The sequence below is a fragment of the Sceloporus undulatus genome, chromosome 4 (genome assembly GCF_019175285.1).
Source record: "Sceloporus undulatus isolate JIND9_A2432 ecotype Alabama chromosome 4, SceUnd_v1.1, whole genome shotgun sequence".
Lineage (NCBI taxonomy): Eukaryota > Metazoa > Chordata > Lepidosauria > Squamata > Phrynosomatidae > Sceloporus > Sceloporus undulatus.
In genome coordinates, this window is record NC_056525.1 from 28,594,228 (window position 1) to 28,618,524 (window position 24,297).

The window sequence follows — 24,297 nt, forward strand, 5'->3', positions numbered from 1 at the left end:
GGCTGCAATGTATATGTGGAGCAAAGGAGAAAGATGTGTGTGTGTGAGAGAGGGAGGGAGGGAGGGAGGGAGGGAGGGGGGGAGCTAAGAGCAGACATATGGAGGAATTGAGAGCTTCAGAGTTACTTTTTGACTTCAGTTTCCAGAATCTTCTAGCTAGCATGATCACTGGCTATCCTGGTTGGGGATGGTGTGACTTAGGCCTGGTACATACCTGGGATTTTGTCTGGAGTGGCGCGCGCATTTTTTCCTGCGGAGGGAAGCCGCCAAACCACATGGCTTCCCTCTGCAGGAAGAAGAACCCGTCAATAAGCGGGTTCTTTTTCTGCGCGCCAGTTACATCCAAGTGTGCCAATGTGCATTATGACGCAATTGGCGTGATGCCGTGCGGACACTATGCATCCGTTACTCATAATGGCGAGCCCGTGTACGCAGGGCACTGCCATTATGCTGCCGCCCGTATGTGCTAGTGCAGTTGCTGCGTGGTCCCATAACCCTAGCACGGCATGAGCATGGCACTATAGCACCCTACTGTCCTCTAAAGTGGTTTTCAAAGTCTCAATCGGATCCTGCCTATGGAATCATTGCAATGGATTATTCATTGTTGTTGTTGGGCATCCGAGTCATCTATCATGGTGTTTTCTTGGCAAGCTTTGATTGAGGAGTTTGCCATTGCCTCCCTGAGGCTGAGAACATGTGACCTGCCCAAAGTCACCCATTTCATGGGATCTGTTAAAAATTGAGAGAAGAAAGTGAGATTCCAATAGCAGTAAGCATTGTCAGTCGATCACCAAATAGCCTAAGAAAGGAAGCCAGAGTCACAATTTTGTCAGTCTGGAACTAGAAAAACACCAGTTGGTCTCCAGTTGATATGAGGAGTGTTAATAGACTCCCTGCTTTTGTATTTCAGGTCTGAAGTTAGGCATGGAGAGGGATGCATATGTCATGATTGCTGAGAAAGGGGAGAAGCTGTATCACATGTGACGAACAAAAAAGTGAACCTATCAAAGACAGGAGGAGAAAACTGAGCACTGTTCCCAAGTGCTTTCTTGGAAGTAAGTGGTGTTTTGTTGAAAAGGCTCTTTCATTCCAATTAACGGAAAAGATCACGGGATTTGTCTGGTGGTATTGTGAAGCCAAATCAAATGGGCTTTGATGGAATGTAATTGGAAAGGTCTTTAACCTTCATTACAATTAGTTATTAAATTAATCTTCATTCCTTCTTAATGCCCTGGACTAAATAGGAGCACCAATTTCAGAGTGTGGGTGTGGAATAAATTTGCAGATATCATTCCAGATCTGGGAGGAGGAATGAGAAGACGTAAAGCAAAACAATACTTGAATCATAGCAGAAAACCTTTTGACAGCCCATCTTCCTGCCTAGTCATTTCCCACTTTTTTCCTCCTGAGGAGGAGATATTTAAAGAGATATTTTACAGTTTTTTGTTGTTTTGGTATCAAAACCAGGTATATAAATTGAGTAAAGCTACTTTTGGTAGGACAAAGAGTTTTTACCAATGGGGAAGGAAGAATGCTAAGACTAGAACATTAGGAAATAATTTTTAATCTTGGATAACTAGTGTGGAAGGGAAAGATAGTGCAGCAAGATGTGTCCATCAAGAAGAGATTAGAAAAGATATTTATACCAGCAGTACACTTCACTGACTCATGCATCTGAGAGCAGTGAAGTAATTTGAAAGGGCCTTTCAGGTTCACTAGTGTCATCATCGAAGCATGTTTGGCAACTACCATGCCCACATCCCAGCCAGGCCCTGTGGATTTTCTCCGTCTCTTTAACTTTCATTCTGTCATTCACTCAACTTCACTATGACCCAGACATGGGTCTGAGAATAAAGAGCAGTAGATACCACTATGCACTTGTTCATTGGCTGTCTGCCTGCAAAGCAAGCAGGGTATCCGTGACTTGAAAAAGTAGGAAGAGCAGGAAATTTGGTAACAATTGCAGTAAGAACATAGTCTCATTGAGAGGGATCCCTGTTCACAGTGTCTTTTTCAACGGCCTCAAAACTGCAGCCTGGCCTTCTTAATTGAATTCAGTCATGATGATGCTTCTTAGGGACAGCTTATCTGTTGCAGGGCTTCACACTTATTTTTTTTTTGTCCAGAGACATCTAGATCTCTGCATGATGCAATACAGATCAGTATTCCTACTACATTTTCTGTTTCCAAACTCTTCATGGCATTTTAAGCCTGTTGCCATTCACACTTGTACTGTTTCGATTTAAAATGGAGGTGCCACCATTTCTGGAATAATGCAGTGCAATCTGAAACGATTCAATAGCTCACTCACACTACTGAAGATGTGGATCACTGCAAGTCTTAAAAAAGATGCGTTTAAGGACCCGGTGTCAAATACACTGGTTAAGTGGGGTTTTGTATGGCCACCCTGCAAACAGGTCTGGGTGCATTCAAGGCCAGTGGGAATATCATGGAGATAACCCAGTTTTTACACCAGGTTATTCAGTTTTGTGAACAGGCCTGTGTTGCCTCCCATTCCTTTTCTTGAGTATTGTGACAAAATGGTTTGGCTGTCATACATGTAGAATAGAGTGATGTTATACACACTAACAGAGTTTTCTCTGTAGGTGGACTCTGATTGTGCAACTCCCTGACAAGGAAGTTAGGCTGGCTCCATCTCTTTTGACCATCTGGCACGGCAGATAAAACAACAATGTTCTACAGGCCTAGATGTAGGAAACTGCTTAGTTTTAATCATTTGATTTAAAGTGATATTTGACAATCGTTTCAGATGGTTTTTAAAGATTTTAAAGAGTATTTTAAAATGCATTCTAAACTTTTTTAAAATAAGTCTCTGTACGCTCCAGTTTGTTTCCATTGTCTAGTGGGCTGTAGGTGTTATATAAAAGATTTTAAAAAATAAGAAATAAATGATTAAAAGGCAGCACTGAAAGAAGACTGGTGTCTCAGTTTTTGCAGAAGCCATGTCTGCACAGGCCAGAATACGCTGAGAGCATTCTGGCCTCAAAGCTGCCCAAACATCCCTCCATTACCTGGGCTCTCTAGACTGATGCCAGGTGGCTGTATGCACATGCACCCCACTGTCCTGTCTACCACTGCTGCGCGGTCACTCCCTCTGAGCTGAAAACGAGGTACCCAGCCACCAGTCCCTGGCTGGACACCTCATTTTGGTCTCAGAGGTAGCAACTTGTGGTAGTGGCAGCAGGGGCACAGCAGGCTGCATGTAACAGCCACTGGTTTTACTCCAGAGGGCTTTGGATCTTTTGGGAAGATCTGGGGAAGGTGACTTTTTAAAACCCATTAATAGTGGTATCCACAGGTTTGGTTCAGAATTGAACATCATCCTAAAAGTTGACACCAGAACTGGGGTTTGGACCTGGGTTGCCTGACTGATCATCGCGCGGGCTGGGAGAGGATGTGTTATTTGGCCTGTGTAGTCAAGGTCAGCCTTTGGACTCTAACTTGGAGAGACAGATAGAATCATATTTTCCACTTTAGGCCGTGTGAAGAGACAGGACATTTGTGGTGTATTGTCACAGCTGTGTGGTTCCTAATATCTCTTTTTGCCAGTATGTGCCAGGTATACTGGGAGAAATCTTATCGTTCTACTTTTTCATCATATTTTGGGTGTACTAAAAATTGCATATTAATATATGTGCTGCTTGTTATTACTAGCCCTGCCTGGCAACAGCTTAAAAGATTAATTTTCACATTGTCCTGATGGTATTTTTTAACCAAAAGAACCTCAGTCATGACCTGAAGCTTGTTCTTTTCATATTATAGTTCAAGATGTGGAGAGAGCTCACAATGTGCCTTAATCTTACCCGTAGCTGTCTTGCCTATTTCAGTCATAGCACTTAATCCTTCTACGTAAAGAAGAAGAAAAAAATATTTGTGGGTTTCAACTATAGCAGTTGTACTGCTATTCTGGTCTTGACCACTGCCGGGTGAAGCAGTGCATTTCAATCAGCCCAGTCATTGTTGTTGCAACCTGTCATTTCATTTTGGCCTACCTTAAACATTCCCTGAAACTTGCCGGCACATTTTCTTTTTCGCACGAAACGCGGCTTTTCCCCATTAGCGCCTATGGCAATTCGGCTTACGAAGGCTTTTCGGGTTACGAAAGCGGGCGCGGAACGAATTAATTTCGTAACCTGAGGGAGCAGTGTAGTTTGTTTGACAGTTCTGTGTGTTTAGAAAGCTGTCGGCAAAGAACTTGATCTTGGCCCCAAACATAGTTGCTCATTTTCTAAAAGCTTCACTTGTTTCTTTCCTGACCTTACTCAGCTTTCATCCTGAATCAAATAATAATAATAAAAAAAAAATCCTGACATTTTGTGGTCCTCAAGTAACTTCTGGAATGAATCCAGTAAGCACATCAAATTCCTTTAAATCCCTGCTAGTTTACTCTAGTTCTGTTGTGGTGCTAGGTAAATCCCTAGTGGAGGGGAAGACAGTTGTGCCCCTCCAACTGTTATTGGACACCATGTTATTGGATTAGTTTAGTCAACCTTATTCAAAATGGTTGGTGGACAGTCATGATAGTAGTTGTAATTCCACAGTATCTAGTGGGCCACAGATTTCCCAGCTGTATCATAAACGAAGTGCTGCTTTTGAGTATAACAACACTGTGACCATCTATTTTTACTGACACAGTAACTTCAGAAGGGCAACTTTTTGTACAGTCTGACCTCGGTATCCGTGGACTTGCCATCCACAGATTTACCATCTGCAGATGGCAAGCCCATTTTGAGGAAGAGCAAGAGAAAGTGGAAGCAGCAGCAGAGGGAGGGACGGAGGAAAGAAAGGGGCTGGTGGAAAAGAAGGAAGAAGAGGTGGGAGGAAGTGGAGGAGGAGGACAAAGAAGAAGAGGAGGAGGAGGCTGGAAGAAGAGGTTGAGGAGGAAGAGACAGACGGGGTAGGAAGAGGAGGAGGAAGCAGCAGCAGTGATCCCCTGCTGCCAGCCGCCTGCCCATCGCTGCTGGTGAGAGCCAGGAGGCAGAGTGGAAAGAGGAGGGCAGGTGGAAGAGGAGGTGGGAGGAAGAGGAAGAGAAAGAGAAAGAAGAGGAAGGGAAGGAGGACAAGGAAGCAGCAGCAATGCCTGCCGCACACCCACCAGGTGCAGATGAGAACTGGGAGAGAGGAAGGAAGGAGGGCTGGGCGCATGAGGGCAGGTGAAATCCCATTGTCTCCAATGGTGGCGTGGCCATGTGGCTGCACCACCGTGGGGAACAATGGAACTTGAGCATCCATGGATTTAGGGATCCCCACGGTTACCAAGGTCTCACTGAAATAGTAACATGTGATGTCTTGTATTGTCAGTACATAATTTCTAGGGAGAGTTCTATGAGCAATTACAAATACAAAGTTATTCCCTATAACATTTTGCAGAATAATAGTTACATGAATAGATTATCAGTATGTAGGGAAAAGATGCACAAAATAATGTATCAAGTATTGAAACAAGAGCCAGCTTTGGATGTTCCTAAGATGTTGCAAACGTGTGTATCCTTTTCCTAATGCTTGTGGATAATGTCCAGCAGTATGCAAGATATTTTTTCTATTCCATTTTTACTACTGAAAGTTTGCTCTATTTTTTTCCATTTGTTTTCATAACTGATTTGAAGTTGCTATTCATTTTCATTATTTCTTCCTGTTTATGAATTTAAGTCATTTCACAAATTTCTTTAGGGGTCATTTGAAGGATAAAATAGCATTCAAAGAAAGTTGTTTTCCTGCCTGTTGCCTAGTATCACCAATTTTATATGGAAAAGAAGTGGGCTGTTTCTAGATTGTGCACCTTTTTCATTGCAAAACAAACAACTGATTTTTTGTTGCAAAATAAATATGTTTGAGAAGCAGCACTTAATAGTTAATTTCATATTTCTAAAGTCCTGAAGGTCAGTTTGATATGAGAGAGTTGTAATCAGAATCTTTGTCATTTTGTCTGTTATGCTGTATGCACTGGATAAATTGGATAAAATGAAACTCAGGGAACATCTTCTAACTTCTTTGTTAAGCACTCAGGACTTGCTTTTCAGAAAGGATAAAATTCTAGTTGATTCAGACTTGGCCTCTGATGTAATAAGCTTGAATTCATGCAAACAGTTCACTCTTATCATGCATTTGTGAAGCAGTTTGATTCCACAGACAAGTCTTTTGCTAATTTACTTCTTTTTCTGTGCTGTTGGTGCACCTGCAAAATTTTCCAGTATGGCTACGGAGAATTTCTATCTTAAAAATCCAAAAAACCAACCAACCAACCAACCAATAAAAGCCTGGGCCATGCTACCCAGTATTATATATAGATTTATTACGATCAACTGATCAAATTGAAAAACTCCTTGCTTGCCTAGCCAGTCTCAGCTCATTCTGAGCTTTAGCTTTCATTATACTGTCTCTTCAAGCTTGCACTTTACATCAATACTCTTTCTTGGTGATTCATCCTTCCTTCCATTTTTATACATATTTTTATACCTACTGTTTTTTTCCCCTTTCTCTTTACTTCCTCCTTGGCATTGCTGTGCAGTCATTTTGGCTTTTTTCATATGTTTCCCATTATTCCTCTTCCATGGGTTCGTTTGTGATTGTGTTCTTCACAGCTCTTTCTTCAGGAACCCTTACCCTCTAAGGACTTGGCGAATCAAAAAAAATGCTCATTGCAAGCGCACCCACCCTGCTCTAAAAATCCAGTGGAGTGAGTCTGGCAAATCTCTAAACTTTGAAGTTGTGAAAATTTTGTTTAGTTTCTCCAGTTTAAAGATGTAGAAACTGGTTTGCAATATCTTCATTTATATATCCTTAACCAAGACAGAAATTGTTTTTCCTTCTTCCCATTTTCTTCTGACCACAGTACCTGTGGCTTAGATGAGTCAATCTTTCCTAAAAACATAAGCTAAAAATATGGTGCCCAGGGCCCTGTAATTGTATGCATGGATGCTGGTTTTGATAAGCAAGAAACTTACATAGTCTGGAAGAGTTACAACTATTTTATTGAACACAGATTTACTCTGCTTTTAGAAATCCTTTTCATGCATTGTCTGGAGTTTGCAGAGTTTTGAATAATTACTGCTCCGGTTGGCAAACAGCCAGACCTCTTTAAGGCACTGACGGCATCCCATTCATCAAGTCATGTTTCTTTTATGTACCAATTCTCTTTCTCTCTCCCTCTCTCATATTCCTGTGTGTTCTGTCCAGATCTCAGTCTCTCTCTCTCTCTCTCTCTCTCTCTCTGTGTGTGTGTGTGTGTGTGTGGTATGTCCCATAGCACTGCATTGCAGCTATTTCAGATTTGGGGTAGAATTGTACCTCACAACAAATTTGGGGCAGTTGTACAAAATGTTGATTTTTTACTTTCCACTTTTGCAATAGGTACTACACTTCAGATATGTACAAATATGTGCTCACATTTTTGGGTTTTCTTGATCCCCACACATTGTTAGCTAGTGGTAGGGTCAATTTGCCAGCAGCTTCATATTCTTGATAATAGTTATGCATTTAGTTATCCCTTTCTAGTTCCTTTCCTTCAGTTAAGATGCGATGAGATTTGTAGAACTATGGAATTAGGGGGGACTGCACAGATATCTGAACCAGTCTGACACTGGTTCAAACCAAATATAAGAAAGTGATTACCAGTCTTAAAAAATTTAGATTTTTAAAAAAGATTACCAGTCTTAAAAAATTTAGTTGATTTTTTGATGCAAAAAATTAGCAAGGGAAAATGAGGGGCACAAAATTAAGGATTTTTTTTTGCCAAAATGCAAAAGAGTCTTGAGGAGATAAAATACTCTGAAACAAATGGATGAAAATCAGGGGACGTTTTTGTACTTCAGCACTATCATCAAAATCAATGTCTTATAATAGCAACTAGAATACATATGTTAAGTCCTTGTTGAATAATCATGCCCTGATTTTAAAAATACCTCTATCTTCATTGTCCAGTAAATAAACAAATAAACCAGAGCACCAAATACAAATGTTCTCAAGTGTTTTATAATTACCCATGTGCTGTATGAATTGAGCACACAGTTTAAGTTTGAGAATCTCTCATCTGTATCTCTTCTGAAAATGCATAGTTATTTGTTCTTCCTCTGGAAAGGCATTGGCAGAATTAATGTTAGTTAAGTTTAGTCCTAGAAGGAATTCTTATCTTGCACCTTAGTACTCACCTTGCATTTTATCATCACAACTACCCTGCGAGGTAGGCTAATCTGAGAGTTATCTGCAGAGCTTCAAGGCAGAGTGAGCTTTTGAACCTGACTCTTTCAAGACTTTCTTAATATCTTAACCATTACTGGCTGTCACATGGACATGTAATATTTTGTATGGTAGAGTGAAAAGAATTTTGGGGTCAATTCACATTTTGCATGTTTGTCTTCTTGTCCAAAGGGAGCACAGAGCTAATTATGTTTGTTGCTTTGCACCTCTCTACAGTGAGTTTGTATCTTGGCTCATGGAAATTGGAGAGATAAGCAAACCGGAGGAAGGGGTCAACCTGGGACAAGCTCTGTTGGAGAATGGCATCATTCATCATGGTGAGTGCTTTTGTATTGTAGTAAAGATGGTGTCAGGTGTAGTCATGTACTAGGAAGTGATGATAAGTTCATCTTTGTTATTTGAAAAAAAGAAACCCTACTAGTTATTCAGGCCTCAACAGTCAACACTTCAATCAGGATATCGGCGAGTTTCCGTTTTCGCAGGGGGAATCTGGAACGGACCCCCTAGCAAAAACGGAGGGGTGACTATTTCCTAAAGTATATAGTCAGACATGAATTATTATCTTCCATGTGCACAAGTCTTAAATAAGCCTGTAGCAAAATCTTTAGCTCTAACACAGGGGTAGGCAACCTGCGGCCCGTGGGCTGAATGCGGCCCGGCAAGGCCTTGGGACCGGCCCCAGCCTGGTCCTGCCGCCGATTGCCGCCAGAGCCTTTGGCCTATCAGGAGGAGGCGGGCAAGGGGGGCAAGTGGCAGGCAAGGGGGGCAAGTGGCGGGCAAGGGGGGCAATTGTCTATAGAAGCCTCCGAAACATGCATTTATATTAACATTTTTTTAAAAATCAGCAAATTTTTTTGCGTGTCCTCCATTTTTTAAAAAAATGTCTCCTCCATTTGAAAATTTTGTCCTATATTTGTCCTGGTTTATTTATTTAATTAATTTTTAAAATTATTTAATTATTTATTTTTTGGCTTCGGCCCCCCAGTTGTCTGAGGGACAGCAACCCGGCCCCCGGCTCAAAAAGGTTGCCTACCCCAGCTCTAACAGTTTGTATGTTATTAAAGACTGCTTGTTTATGTGTCAGATACATTGTTGTTCATTGCCATCAAGTCCACTTCAACTTATGATGGCTCTATGAATGGGAGCTTTCTATCAACCCTGTTAAGATCTTGCTAATTCAGAGCCATGGCTTTCTTCATTAATTCTTTCTACCTGTAAAGTAGTCTTTCTTTTTTCCTACTACCTTCCACTTTGTCAAGCATTATTGTCTTTTCTAATGACATGTCATCTCATGATATGTCCAAAACACAATAGCCTCAGTTTAGCCATTTTGGCTTCCAGGGAGCATTTGCACTTGATTGTTCTAGGACTCATTTATTTGTCTTTTCAGTAGTCCATGGTATCCATAGAACTCATTTCCAGCACCATACTTCAAATGCTTTAGATCACTTTCTAAATGGAGATGCCAAGGATTATACTTATGACATTGTAGATAAAAAATATATGCACCACCAGTGAGCCATAATCTTCCCTCTATTCATTAAATTGTATCTATTAGTGGCTTTGCCTTAATGGAGGGTGCTTCTTCAAATTGGAATGCCCCATCTTATGCAAAATGGTGCTCCTATGAGTTTGGTGATCTTTTTGAACAGAGTAGGATATAGTTTGGAGGGCTACTTTAGTAAGAATTTGTCTGTAAAACTCAAGTGCCTCCAATTAACTTGCCCAAGGTAAACCATTTCTGCTAAGATAAAGCCAACATTCACTATAGCCCATTGTATGTGTGCATTCACAAATGTCAGAAATACTAGAAAAATCTGAGTATTCTTCTTCAGCTTCATTTCAGCTTTAGAAATAGTATATGCCTCTGCATGGGGAACAATATTCTGCTATATTAAATACAAACTATTTATTATTATTCTGACACTTTAGTTTCAGATAAGCATCACTTCAAGAATGAACAAGTGATGTACAGGTTTCGTTATGATGATGGGACTTATAAGCCAAGGAGTGAACTAGAAGACATCATGTCTAAGGTATGTTTTTAATTCTGGGTTAGAGAAAAACTACATGATGGCCAAAGTCCATTATATGAACAGAACTATACTTTGAAGCATTGCTGGAATTTCTTGGATGTACAGTCAGCCCTCCGTATCCATGTATTTTTTTATCAATGGATTCAAGCATCCACTGCTTGAAAATATTCCAAAAAAGTATATATTCCAAATAGCAAATCTTGATTTTCCATTTTATGTAAGGCACACCATTTCAGTATGCCATTGTATTTAATGGGACTTGATCATCCACGGATTTTGTTATTCACAGGGGCATGGAACCAAACCCCAGCGGATAACAAGGACCAATTGTATTATAGATGAAGGGGAAAGGCTTTCATAGCTGGCATCCATAGTTTTTTGTGGGCTTTTCCGGCTATGAGGCTGTGTTCTGACATTTTGCCAGCAGCTATTGCTGGCATCTTCAGAGAATGCTGGCATGGAAGAGAGTGGGGTATATATATTGTTAATCTGTATATTGTTCTGTTGTTGAATGGCAAGGCCTCAGGGTGTCTATTGTTGAATTTTACTCAACCTCAGAGGTGATTTTGCCAGTTCCTTCCTCTAAAATATGGTCTACGATACCTAGTATCCATTGGCAGTCTCCATTCCAAGTACTAACCAGGGCTGACCCTGCTTGGATTCCAAGATAAGACAGAATCTGGTCCCTTTAGATTTAGGCTGCATAGGATATATGTAAAGCACATGTTCAGCATGCACATACATATGTATATATAAATGTATATCATACTTTTCTGGAAACAAAATGTACTCAAAGATTTGCAAGTACATGAAGTGAGTGAAACCAACATTAATATTTTACATTTTAGAATTGGCATGTGAAGGTGAGCAAGCTGTCATTTCATTTATGAAAAGTTTTTTTAAAATTCCCTTTTCATGCTAAGGTCTCCGTGGCACCTTACATATGAAAACAATAATAATTTTAAATACCACAAAAATCCACAAGCATCATAACCCACCAAAGAAGACTCAGTTCAGATACAACAGTGCTTCTTGATGAGGTGCTGATACATGTCTGGATAATGTTAGCAAGACTTGGCTATAGCTCCTCTGGCTGTGTTTGAGATAACATTATATCTCTTATGAAATTTGTTTCTCTGCAGGGAGTGAGGCTCTACTGCCGTCTGCACAGTCTTTACACTCCAGTGATAAAGTAAGTTCATTATCACAGTGTCTTTGTATTTTGTCTGTCTTGCTTCTGGCTATAACAGGCTGTCAGTTGAAATATTCCCCCTTCCCTTATGTAACCTGTAATAAAATTGTAGAGTGCTTGGAAGATCCTGGCTTTTTCTTAGATGACAGTGCTATATTTTCAGCAGATGTACTTCTATAGTTTCTCTCAAGAAGCTTGTAGGTTGAGTCCTTTGCATGATCTAGCAAAGGATGTACAATGCTGCTGTATATATAGATTATGTAATATGTGACCAAATAATAATTAAAATTAGTATTCTGCAACAGAGTGATCAAAATTCTGTAATCTCTTACATTACATAATGTATTTTATCATCTTTTCTATTCTGTCCAATTTATTCCAGTGTTTTGTTATTTATAAGGGTGGGCAAGTCTGCCTGTCATCAGTTAATTTTTTTTCCACATGTGCTCGCCTATAAATATGTCCCATTCCATTTCTCTATTAATCCACAGTTCTTAAAAAGCCTGTATGAAAATGTATATTTAAAATGTATTAAATAGATATTTTGAAGTATATTTTCTCTATAGAGAATAATGGGCATTTTGCAGTATTTCAATAAAGCTTATGCCTTCCCTTCTCCAGGAATGTGTAACAGTTTATAAAACATGGTCTGCTTCTTTGAGGTCCTGAGACATCACTGATTGATTTACTGTTTCAGCTTTGAGATGAGCAATATAATTAACCCAGTTAGCAGACCATGCTTGAAAGGGAGGCACATGCCTTCTTTGCTTCTTAAAAGAAACACCACTGATTACATTCAATGATGGTGAAAAGCAAACAAGGTAGAACTGCTCACTTAAAAGGAAAAGGTTGGCGTCCCACTTCTTGTAGCTGATCTCTCATCCCCCAATTTACCCTGCACATGTAGAATGTGAGTGACAAATCATTGCCATGACAGTAACATCTAGAGTACAGAAACATTTCGCGAGTCATAATTTTGCTTAATTGAAAACCTTGTGACCCAGGGTAAGTGGTATTGGTGTGTATGTGGGTGAGCATTCACGCACTTGCACACTTCCATGCTTCATCTGTTCCATTGACCAAGTGATTCATGCATAAAACAAACAAATGAAAAACAATTAATCCGGAGATAAGATAGTACTAACCTTGGGGCATGCCATTAGGCTTCAGACTCAATGCTATTAGTGATCAAAACCCAAGCATAACTAATTTTGCCCCCATTTTAGGAGGATAATAGGTTTCAAGTAATCCAAATAAGCTCTGTACCCGAGGACACTCTTACTTATTTATTGAAATTACTATCGTGCTGTCTGGAGTTCCCAAAACAGCATACAATAACATAGGTCCAAAACACACTGCAGAAATAATCCAGTTTGAGACTGCTTTACCTGCCCTGGCTCAGTGCCAAGGAAACCTGATAATTGTGGCACCAGAGCTCTCTGACAGAGAAGGCTAAATGTCTCACAAAACTCCAGTTCCCAGAATTCCCTAGCATTGGGCCAGGGCAGTTAAAGTGGTCTCAAACTGGATTATTTCTGCAGTGTGTTTAGGATCACAGTTAAATTGCATTAAAAAACTTATTAAGAAAAATTTTAAAAGCCAGTTCTAAAAATAAATGGACAGAGAAAATAGTACTATTTTGGCTGCCCACTTGAAGCCTAGGAAGGATGGAGACATTCTGACTTCTCTTGGAAGGGAATTCTACAAACAAAGTGCGCCTACAGAGAAAGCTCTGTCTTGCATACTCACAGTCTAATGGGACACACATCAGAGTCTCTGCTGAAGATCTCACATTCTGGGCAGACTCATTCAGGGTGGGAGGTGGGGAGGATCTTTCAGATACCTTGGCCCCAAGGACTTTATTCATTGAATCACATACCTTAAACTGAGTTTAGAAAGAAATTGGAGTGACTCATAGAAAAAATGCAGCATGCATAACAGCAACTGGAAATAAAGTAAATATAACTGATAAAATGATTAGGAGCATCCCAAAAATTCTGTAAGCATAATATTTTTTTAAAAAAATGTTTTATTAAATTTTGCTATGTTATTATACATGAGAAATATATAATAATTCTTTAAAAGACTTTTGCCCTTAAGACTGCGGAAATAATTACTTGACATAAGAAACACTTGATATGAATGAATGAATGAATGAATGAATGAATGAACAGATCATGCTCTGTACTACCTGGAATGTCCTTTGGGACTGCTTGCAATTAAATAATATAGTGACATTCGGAGAGTCAGGTTATAACCCTGTCCTTCAGATATTGTTGACTGCAGCTTCCACCATCCCTCCTCATAGCTTGTGACAGATAGGACTGATGGGATTTGCACTCCACCAGCAGCTAAAGGACCACACATTCCCCACCACTGCTATAAACAACATAAAATCCACTGAAAATATGTTTTCTTTCTATAATTACTGTTCAAAATGTGACATTGTTGGGATTTTTTTTTTACTGATTTGTCTGCACAACAATATTTTTTAACAATCTTTTCATTTTCCCTTCTGATTCAGAGATCGAGATTACCACTTGAAGACCTACAAGTCAGTGATCCCAGCAAGTAAACTGGTAGACTGGTTGATTGCTCAGGTAATGAAAGTGTACAGTTATTGGTTCTTCTTTTATTTGGCTTCTTTGTTAATTCTTTTTATCTCTCACAGTGTTACATAGCATCATATGGCTATGTAGTGAATAAAAACCTTTGCTTAAGCCAAGAAGTGTATGGTGGGGTCGTTGTAGTTGTAATGGTAGCTGGTTCTAGACCAGAGTTAAGGGGTCAGGAGTGGACTGCATGATCACATGTTTTCTTATCTCTACTTTTCTCTTGTTGCCCATACATTTCCTCTGCCACCACCACTCACCATCAGTGCTTGCCTTTTCAGTAGTTTATCTGTAGCCTCCACTGTTAGCCTAGCCTTAAACATCTGATTTTACTCAGATCACTTTTAGATACTTAAAACTATTAAAAATATTGGCCAAATCACTGACCAGAACAAGATTTATAAATACTTACAGCTTTAATGATCTGGCAAAGTTTTGAAGAACTGTTCCTTCTGTTTGTAATTTGGGCTCAAACAGCCGCAGGGATCATTGACTAATAGAAGAGTCTGGTTTTCATTCTATGCTTGGATTTAAAGGTCCGGGAGCACAATCCTTTGAAAGACACTTTCTGTCATATTAAATTCATAATATTTTAGCTATTTCCTGGATTTGTTGATAGCTCAGGGTTCTTTCTTTCTTTCTTGGTCTTGAATGGCATCGGTTAAGTTGCTTGCTCCTTACTTTAAAATATGAGACTTCTCCTTTCTCCATCCTGCTACCTATGGACTATCATGGATGTGACGAATTCATGATAGAAACAATTAAAATTGCTTGATTGTCAGAGAACCTAAAGATGCTTTAAATGTAAATGGTGATACAGTCCTGACAAGAATGAAAAGGTAATAACACTGTATAACTCTAGTACTGTATTAACACCTGTAGAATCCCATGTTAGGAGAAAGTCAGGGTGCAAATTCAATTTAATTAAATACATTGGAAACTTTAATCTATATAAAAGCTTGTGGGGTGGTGGACAATAGGATTTCTTCCTATCTTCATTGCTTCTTAATTGATCCTCCCCCCCCCTGATAATTAAAAAGTTCCCTTCACTTACAAGGAAGGAGAAATAATTAATTTAGACTATTCCCAATGCCTTGACCGTGTAACTGTGGGCTGAGAGGGTTATGGATCCAGCAGATCTATGTCCTCTGTCCCTACCTACTGGTCCATTCCAACAGAATTCTTTTTCTTCCTCTTCAAGATAGAAATTCTAACCTTATAGAAGGAGCCACTTAACAAACTTCCAGAATGTCTGGGAACAACAAGGAGGGGGTTTCTGAAATGAATGAATGAAATACTTATTTATATCTTGCCTCTTCCGTTTTGGGACCGAGGCAGGTAACAAACATTAAAACCCACAAAACCCCCGCCTAACACATCCAAATTTAAAATTACATAGTAGGATACAGTTAAAATATATAACAACACATCACAATTATTGCACAATCCACGATGAAAGAGGTGGTGGAAAAGGTTCAGTCGCTTCTGGGCAATTTTCAGTCTGGGTAGGCCTGCCGGAAGAGAAGGGGTTTAGTCGCCTTTTTTGAAAGCCTCCAGCAAGGATAATTGGTGGATTTCTTCCGGCAGGTCATTCCAAATTTTTGAGGCGGCAGCCAAGAAAGATCTCTGTGAGGTCGCCGCCAATCTGGTCTTTCTTATTTGTAAGATGTTTTTCTCTCAGGGTCAGAGTTTCATCCTAAGACCTCAGAACTGGATTTATGACCACCTTTGGCCTTTGGGACATGTTCCCAGGATGATAGTCTCACAGCCTTAGTTAAATAATTATAACTAAGAACTTTATCACATGGGCCATAGAATGGGCCCGTCACATTCCAAAAAGGGGGCGTGATGAGAACGGGATGGGACTAAGAACGGATTTTACCACACAGAGGAACGCTGCTGCTGCTGCTGGACATTCCCATCGTGTTCTACATCCGTCCCAGAGGGGGCAGTTTTTGAGAACTGTTCAAAAGCGTTCTGAAAAACCACCCCCTCTGGGATGGATGTAGAACGCGATGGGAAGGTCCGGCGGCAGTGGCGGTGTTCCTCTGTGTGGTAAGATCCTTTCTTAGCCCCATACTGTTCTCATCACAACCTCTTTTTGGAATGTGACGGGCCTATTCTAGGGCCCGTGCGATAAAATTCTAAGATGTTTGATGTGCAAAAGAGGCACCAAAATCATGTAGTCGATTAGCATTTTTTACAATATGTGTACATTATGTCATGTATTTTTATCCAGGATCTTAGTATGGACAGTGAAACCATTAGAGCTCATAATTACAATTCATTTGTCCCTTTCTGATATCACAGACAAGCACATTCAGCCATTGAACACTGCTAACAGAGGAGGTAAAATATTTGCCAGTGAAAGTGGACAGCAGGCAGTTACAATATATCAACCTCTGAGCTAGAGTGGACTATTTGAGCAGCAAGACTGTGGAATTCAACTGTTTGACACTCCAAGCCCATTCTTAGCTTGTCCAGATTCCAAATTCTGAATAAGGGAGATCTGTAGAACTGAGGTGCTACTTCCTCTCCAGATATGGCTAGTGGTGAAACTTGTTTAGGAAATACACCATGTGACTTGTGAACACACAAGTATTTTTTCACATATTGCTGATGGCTATGGCTAGTTTTGATCTTACTTACTGTATATATATCAAGATCAGACCTGGGGATGTGGGGAATTGTAATCTCAAAAGGTGGCTTTTTAAAGCTCTTCTCTAGACATCATACATCTGGCCCATTAAGACAGCCCTTTTGTTGATACTGTGTGGATGGAGGAGACGTGAGACAATATATGTTCTTCCATGGAGAAATTAACTGGTAAAAATGTATCAGTGTGTCCTAAATTATGTCCCACATCATTTCTATGCATACTGGAGAAAAAGGATTCAGCAGTCTTCTCTCTATCCTATGATTAAAAATGTACATGAATGTGCTATGACTGTAGCAATAAAATTTGTAATCTCTTGAAGCTGGAAACGTCATTTTCCAGGGATTTCCTGTCATGCATTCTGGCCACTTTCAGGCTCCCACTAGGCCTGTAGAGTAAGCCTCTCCCATAAATATCCATTTTCTACTCCTGTTGGATATGCAAGATATATGTTCCAGACTTCCCTTTTTCATTTTCTTGCATGTAGTTTCATACACCGTACTCTCTTTCCTATTCTAAGAGGGTAAATATTACAATTCCAGAACAAGATTGCAAGCCTTTGTATTGCATTTGTTTTGCAGATACATAATAAAGAGGCCTAGAACTGAAGAGTCAAACCTAAAGAAAAAAACCTAGAGAGAAAATAAAATTCTTTCAGTAATTAAATAGAATAATAAGTTGCTTGCTTGTGGCCTAATCAGGAAATCATGTCAGAGTTAAAGAATGGAAACAGCATAAATGGTCAAGAAGGCACTTATCTATTTATTGAAGAAGTTACAGTCAAACATAATAAACATATCGGTTTTCAGATTACTATGAGACACACCCCTTTTTCATTTGTTTTTCAGTTGCTGTTATTGCAAGCTTCAATATTCTCTTTTTTGAACTACAACTCTGAGATTTTGAAAGTCAGCATAGCTGATAGCTAGGAGTTCTGGGAGTGGTACTGTAGTCAAAAAATCAAGTGGTTTGAAATACATTGTTATGTGCATTTGTGTCAGATCCAACTCATGATGTATGAAGCTGTTCCTCTTGTGCTATTATTCCAGCCACAGGTTACTTCTCTTCATGCACAGATGCAAAATAATAATAATAATAATAATAATAATAATAATAATAATAATAATTCTGATATCTCAATGTTCTACAATGATTTACTAATGCTACTATTGCTTATTCTCTTTCCATTAGGGAAGGAATTTGTATTATATCTTGATGTTTTCAAGAAGGATTTGAAATGTAATTTTTAGTTGCTTCTTTGACCCGAAAACTGATGTTTTGCAAGAGATAAATTCTGAAGCCAAGTTGCACTGTCAGGTCTACAAATCAAGTTTGCTGGAGAAGTGTTCTTCTCTAAGATTTGTGCACGCTTTGTACATATAAACAAACTGAGTTCCCAAAGGCTAACTAAAGAATGGTGGTAAACCCCCCCCCCCAAAAAAAAACCCAACTTCCTCTTCAGTTGAAAGACAGTATGGGGGTAAAGTTAAATTGTGACTTTATGTACGATGAACTCATTCTTTTCCCTGATAAGAATAATTCCAACTCTTGAGGCTGAGAGTAGCCATGTGGCAGGAAGCTGAAATGGAACAGATGCATGTTAAGCCTAGAAATTATATTAGTGTCAAAAAGTTTTGGTTAATATTTATTAATTACCCTGTGATTGACTGGAGTTGCAAAATAGATTTGTTCAATATTTGAAATTTTTATATTTTGACTCCCTTGCAAATATAGTTGTTTCTTCAGTTACAGATACTGTATTCTGTTGTTGAATTAAAAGTGTACAGATCTGAAAGACAGAAGTATCAAATCACACAGGTCTGCTCTACTCATCATCTTTTAAATCAAGAATCTGAGCTACTAATATTTCTATACTTCTTGCACCTATTAGCTGTTGCTACACGCACCCAGTACCTACTGTGTTTCCTAGTAAGAAGGTTGCCACTGTCAATTTGCCTTCCAAGCAATACTTTTAATTTAGCAGCCGGTTGTGAAAAGAAAATTGATGCTACCCAAGTTATTTAGTTTCCTTTTCCATTCTTGCCCAGCTGCTTTCTTCTGCTTTTGCTTCCAAGGAAGAACAGCTGATTCCCAAAAACTAAGGTAGTGAAACAACCCCAGTGCTTAATTTTCTTCTTTTTCTTTACCGAGATTAAGAAACAATAAGACAACCACAAGCTTGTCGACTTCCTCAAATGCATCTTAGGAAGTAGATTTAAGTCTATAAAAGGTCATGGTGCCAACTTCTTTCTTTCAGTTAGTCTCAAAGGTGCTAGAAGATCTCTACATACTGATTCTATAGACTAACTACTATATCTTTGAATTCTATCAAGTAGTAACTATAACTGTCAGTTGGAGACTGTACACAGTTGTGTCATCTTGACGCTAATAAGTATACTGGACTTTACCAATAAATAGAATTTTAGCTGGAGTTGGTGGTGGTGATGATGATATGTATTTATATCCTGCCTTTTTTACACTTTGGGATTCAAGAGGGCTTACAAAAAATAGGTACAACTGTGTACAAACGTTAAAAATACAATTACTGTATATATTCATGTATAAGTCTAGAAATTTTTGTGAAAATGTGACCCAAAAAACCTAAATTGACTTATCCATGAATCAATGTAAGTTCTGTACTTTAACTCTTATTAAAATAGGAACCATCCCCTGGTGAAACGCAAGAATGTAATCTGTTTTGGAAGCACTGACCCTCTTCTACTCTCTCAGCCATCCAGCTTTTAGTGATTGCACAAACAGTTATGCCTGCTGGAATTTTGTAATTTCTTTGGCATTGTTTTCCTTTGCTTCATCCTTATAGGTCATTTGTTACATGCCTCTAAGTTTTAGCTTTGACTTATCCACGGGTCATATCAAAATCCATAATTTTGGCCAGAAACCTGCCCTGGATTTATACATGAAGTTGACTTATAGTCGAGTGTATACGGTAAACTATCCATAAAATTAAAAGCAGTTAAAACAAACCATTAAAAGAAAAAAAACAAAACAAATACAAACAAGACCATACATAAAATGTCCTTTCCCTCTCAGCAGCCAGCTCTTGAAGGCTTGCAGAAACAAAAAAGCATACACCCGCATACAAAAGGATAGCAAGAAGAGCATCAGTCTGATTTCTCTAGGAAGGAAGTTCTGGAGACTGGAAGCAACCACCTAGAAAGCCCTCTCCTGTGTTCTCACCAGATATACCAATACAGGTGGTGGAACAGAGAGAAGGGCCTCCACGGAAGATCTCAAAACAGAATATCTCAAAATATTCCCTTCCATCCAAGCTTATTGGCTAGTTTGATTTGGGAGGAATTCTTTCCTGTTGTGTTATTCCTTCACTACGTAATGAGATTGTAACCCTCTAAATGTAAAAGTAGCAAAAAAGTCGGTGTTATTCCACAAAAGGAATGAGAGTATGTATTTTCCCTGGAAAATGATTAACCATCCATTATGAAGCCAAGCCCTCCCTCCAGTCCATCTGCCTTGGTCCAGGCCTTGGAGGTAGAGAGGAACTGCTGGACCTCTTACCCTTTCCCTCCACCACTCCCTTCTCCTTCTGTGTCATGTCTTTTTAGATTGTAAGCCCGAGGGCAGGGATCCGTCGAACTAAAAAGATTGCATGTACAGCGCTGTGTAAATTTACAGCGCTTCATAAATAAAGGTTAATTATAATAATAAGTACCTTTCTGAGTTAACAGTCCCAATATTGTTATTGAAAGAAACAATGCAACTAGTTATTCATAATTAATTACTTCTAGATTATAGCACAGTGTTACTGACTGTACCATTTTGAAGTGTGTGTAAAGAAAGGAGGGTGGATATCCTACACACACACACACACACAACCCCACATTGTTTTCTGAATTGTGACACAGTCCCTGATATCCTTGGAGAAGAGAATATGTTCAAGTGGGGGAAACATTACGCTGATCCCAATGGGACTTGTTTTTTGGTGGGAAGGAACAAATGCTTTGATGGTATAAAAATTCCCCAAGTCACAATGAAAGAAGCCTATATGAATTGTTTGGCACATGAAGCTGTACAACCCACACAAATGCCTGTGTGGATAAATTAGTCCCCACACAAGAAAACAAATATGTCTTTTTGTTTTTGTAGTTCATCCAGAAGATCTTTTACATCATTCCTGCGAATTTTATGAACTAACTTTCAAATTACAATAATATACTGTGTTGTGGTGCTTGAATGTTGATTTTGTTAAGCTGGGTTTTGGAGAAAGTGTGTTATAAGAACATTATATTTAAAATAACCTCTACAGGTTGAGTATCCCTTATCTGGAATTCCCAAATCCAAAATACACCACAGTCCAAAATTGTCTACATGGGTGGCTGAGATAGTGACACCTTTGCTTTCTGACAGTTCAGAGTATAAAACTTTGTTTCATGCATAAAAGTATTTAAAATATTAGTACTGTATAAAATTACCTTCAGGCTATGTGTATAAGCTGTATGTTTAGACTTGTGTCCCATCTCCAAGAGATCTCATTCCAAAATCTGAAAAAATCCAAAATGCAAAACACTTCTGGTCTTAAGCATTTTGGATAAGAGAGACTCAACCTGTAATATGTAATCTTCACCACCACCACCCCCAGTCCTCCATGTGTTTAGCTGCCTCTTGCTCTGAAGAGATGTTTTATTATCTGTAGCCAATGAGTAGTGAATTCAAACTATTGCTGTTCCCAATTAAGAACAACCTCTACATTTGTGCAGTTGAAATAGCTGCTTCCCAGAGCTCTGGTCTTGGTCCTTCCCATCTCTGTGGAAGATAGGCAGTACTATATATAGGAATGAATGGGACTGAAGCAAAGGGAATCCTGTTTTAATTGCTTATTACTGTTTCTTTGCAAAGAGCACTGTGCTAATTTGAGAGCTGGGGCCCCAGTCACAGGCCAAAGGGATGTTGTGTGAGTTAGGAAGTGATTTGAGGTGTAACATTTGTCTTTTCTTATTACTAGGGAGACTGTCAGACAAGGGAGGAAGCTGTCGTGCTGGGTGTTGGATTCTGCAACAATGGCTTCATGCACCATGGTAATTCATCAATATCCTCTTATCCTAGGCAATTAACAGGAACCCCTCATTGTCTCATTAGCAGGAAAGGTGGCAAGTCTTTCTACTGCATAATATTCCACCAGCACAAAATCATGGAAACAGCTCTAAATTCGGCTTCTGTGATACAAACATCAGAGCCCCAATACTTCAATTGTCTGACTGCTTTGTCTTCTCTGTATATACTTGAATACGAGTTTTGAGTCTTTATGTCAGGTAACTGCAAAGTTTCCTCCTATCAGCTAGTGGCAGACTTGAAACACACCCCTTCCAGGCCAATGCAACCTTGTACTACTCCTGCAAATCTTTGGGTGTCCATTGTTGTGTCCAATTAATTGTTTTTGCCATGCTTGTCACCAATCCTCTGTGTGCCTCTTGCTTTTGTACGTATGTAACTTCCTGCCAGACAGCGCATAGTGAGTGCACCTTCACTTACAGTTGACAGTGTCAACATTACCTGTCTTTTCTTGCTTCACCAATTTCAGCTATTTTACTTTCTTCCCACTTTCCTTACTTATCCAAATGACTTTCTGGGACACAATTCCAGCTCTTCTCTTTACTGATAAAGCACAGTTCCCTAGTATGTAGAAATGAAGACAGACAGATGGCTCTTTCTGGACTTTGTGTTCAATATGCAGAGGTTGATACAAGGATGGAAGTTTATGTACTCTGCCATTTTGATATTGCTGAGATAAATAGAGTGAGGACAGAAGTTGAGATTCCATTGGAAGAGAGGTGGGAATTCTCTTTCACAACTGGTTATACTGGCTAGGGCTGCCTGGAGTACCAGTCAAGCAACATCTGGAAGGGGCAACATAATTTATACACTTACATCAAGAGTGTGTGGTTACAGTTGGAGGAAGAGTCTTATTGCATGAGAAAACAAAGCGTAAATGGAGCTGGAGAGTAATGGCTTTCTCTATGCCTTACCATATGATGTGGTAGTGATTCAGTTGTCTTCCTACGGGAGACAGTTGTAAAAGTGGATTTTTTTTCTAGCTGGAAAATAAGGTTCTAAGTGAGACATGGGCCTCGAGCTGACACGGACTCAAGAAAACGGGGCAAAACCCACCCCGATTGCTGCAGGTTTTGCAGCCCGGTTTGGGTCACCTTAGGGCTTTCCTGGCATGGCTTCTACACAGTTTGTGGGCATGCATCATCTAAACACCACATCACCAACATGGCCTGTTGGCAGACCTTTTGGCCCATCTGTTTCAGGCCTTAGTGTCTGGTCAGTCTTTGAAAGCAGCCACTTAGTTAGAGTAGGAAAGAATTAGTGATAAGTAAGACATACCATTGTTCAGCAAATTTCAATAATAATACACATGTTGTTTGATAACTACTGTCTCTGCATCATCTATAAGCAAAGGAAAATTCAGTTCCTCTCTCTCTCTGCTTGGCCATGGCAATGTTCAGCTATACCAGTACTTGAAATTTTTTTTTAAAGGAACCTTTATATAGAAAATGCTTCATGTGAATGAGAAGGCTAAACTCAGTTGGCCTTAGAAACACAGCACTATAGTTTATGTCTCAGTTGCAATTTCCACCCTATATTATTTGTGTGAGCATTTCAGGAAGAGTTCCCCTGAAAAAAAGCTAATCTCCCTACATTCACCAGTTTCCTGCATTCTTCCTTTGTCTGTAATACAACAAACCTAAACCATATGAAGACTCAGCAGTTTTAGATCCTGTCACCTTTGTCAGACAGCTCTGATGAATGTACGATAAATCATTCCCTTCTTCTCTTTTTGTTCCCAGCCCCCAGCTATTATGTGCTGGATGGTTGAAGGTGAAATGTGTGAAGGCTGGCCCTAGATATGAACCTGAGAGTTACAGGATGCTGTTTCTTAATTCATTGAACTGCCATGTATGAAAAATAACATTTGACTCGTTTGAAATGTTTTGAATCAGTGGAGACACTATGAGTAAGGCTTTATACAGCTTGTGATATAAGCACTTTAATATTTTTTAAAAAGATAAGCAAAAGGGAATTCCTGGAAGTAGTTACTCTACATTTGTGAAATGATTATATGTCTATATTTATAAATTTATTGAAGTAATTAACAAACACGGTTGAAAAATGTAACATAAGCAAAACATTCTGGATTCTGCCTTCTTTAGTTGCCAAAGATGAAACTGGGCTGCATCCAAGGTGACAGTTTAGAACACTGTTTCCAGCTTCATTTAGTGGAAGATGGTATTATCCTCTTAGATGAGGGCATGTTGTGTTAGGGTCTTAAGTCTACAAATCCACATATAGATAGATATGCATACAACATATATTGATACTGATACTTCTGTGCCATCCATCTGTGGTGCTACACTTTACCTACAAAAGTATTGGCACTTACTTGTGAGTATTAGTAATGGAAGAAATAATACAAGCACAACATTTCAAGCAGTGGCAGCAGTAGAGAAGTTTTATTAAAGAACAAACACACTCAATACTGCTGAGCAAAGTGAAAAAGCAGGCTCAACTGTTGAGGATTAGAGTAGTATGCAGGGCCATATGTAC

General features: G+C 39.3%; 1 protein-coding gene across 2 annotated transcripts in view; it reads left to right on the plus strand.

Moving 5' to 3' along the window:
• Positions 1-24,297, plus strand: part of PREX1 (phosphatidylinositol-3,4,5-trisphosphate dependent Rac exchange factor 1) — a 323,175-nt gene that overhangs the window by 212,770 nt on the left and 86,108 nt on the right. For both annotated transcript variants that reach the window (XM_042464631.1, XM_042464630.1), the window contains 5 exons: positions 8,434-8,534; positions 10,150-10,253; positions 11,396-11,445; positions 13,970-14,045; positions 21,692-21,764. In XM_042464631.1, coding sequence (XP_042320565.1) covers positions 8,434-8,534; positions 10,150-10,253; positions 11,396-11,445; positions 13,970-14,045; positions 21,692-21,764 — 404 coding nt within the window. The remainder of the gene's footprint in view (positions 1-8,433; positions 8,535-10,149; positions 10,254-11,395; positions 11,446-13,969; positions 14,046-21,691; positions 21,765-24,297) is intronic.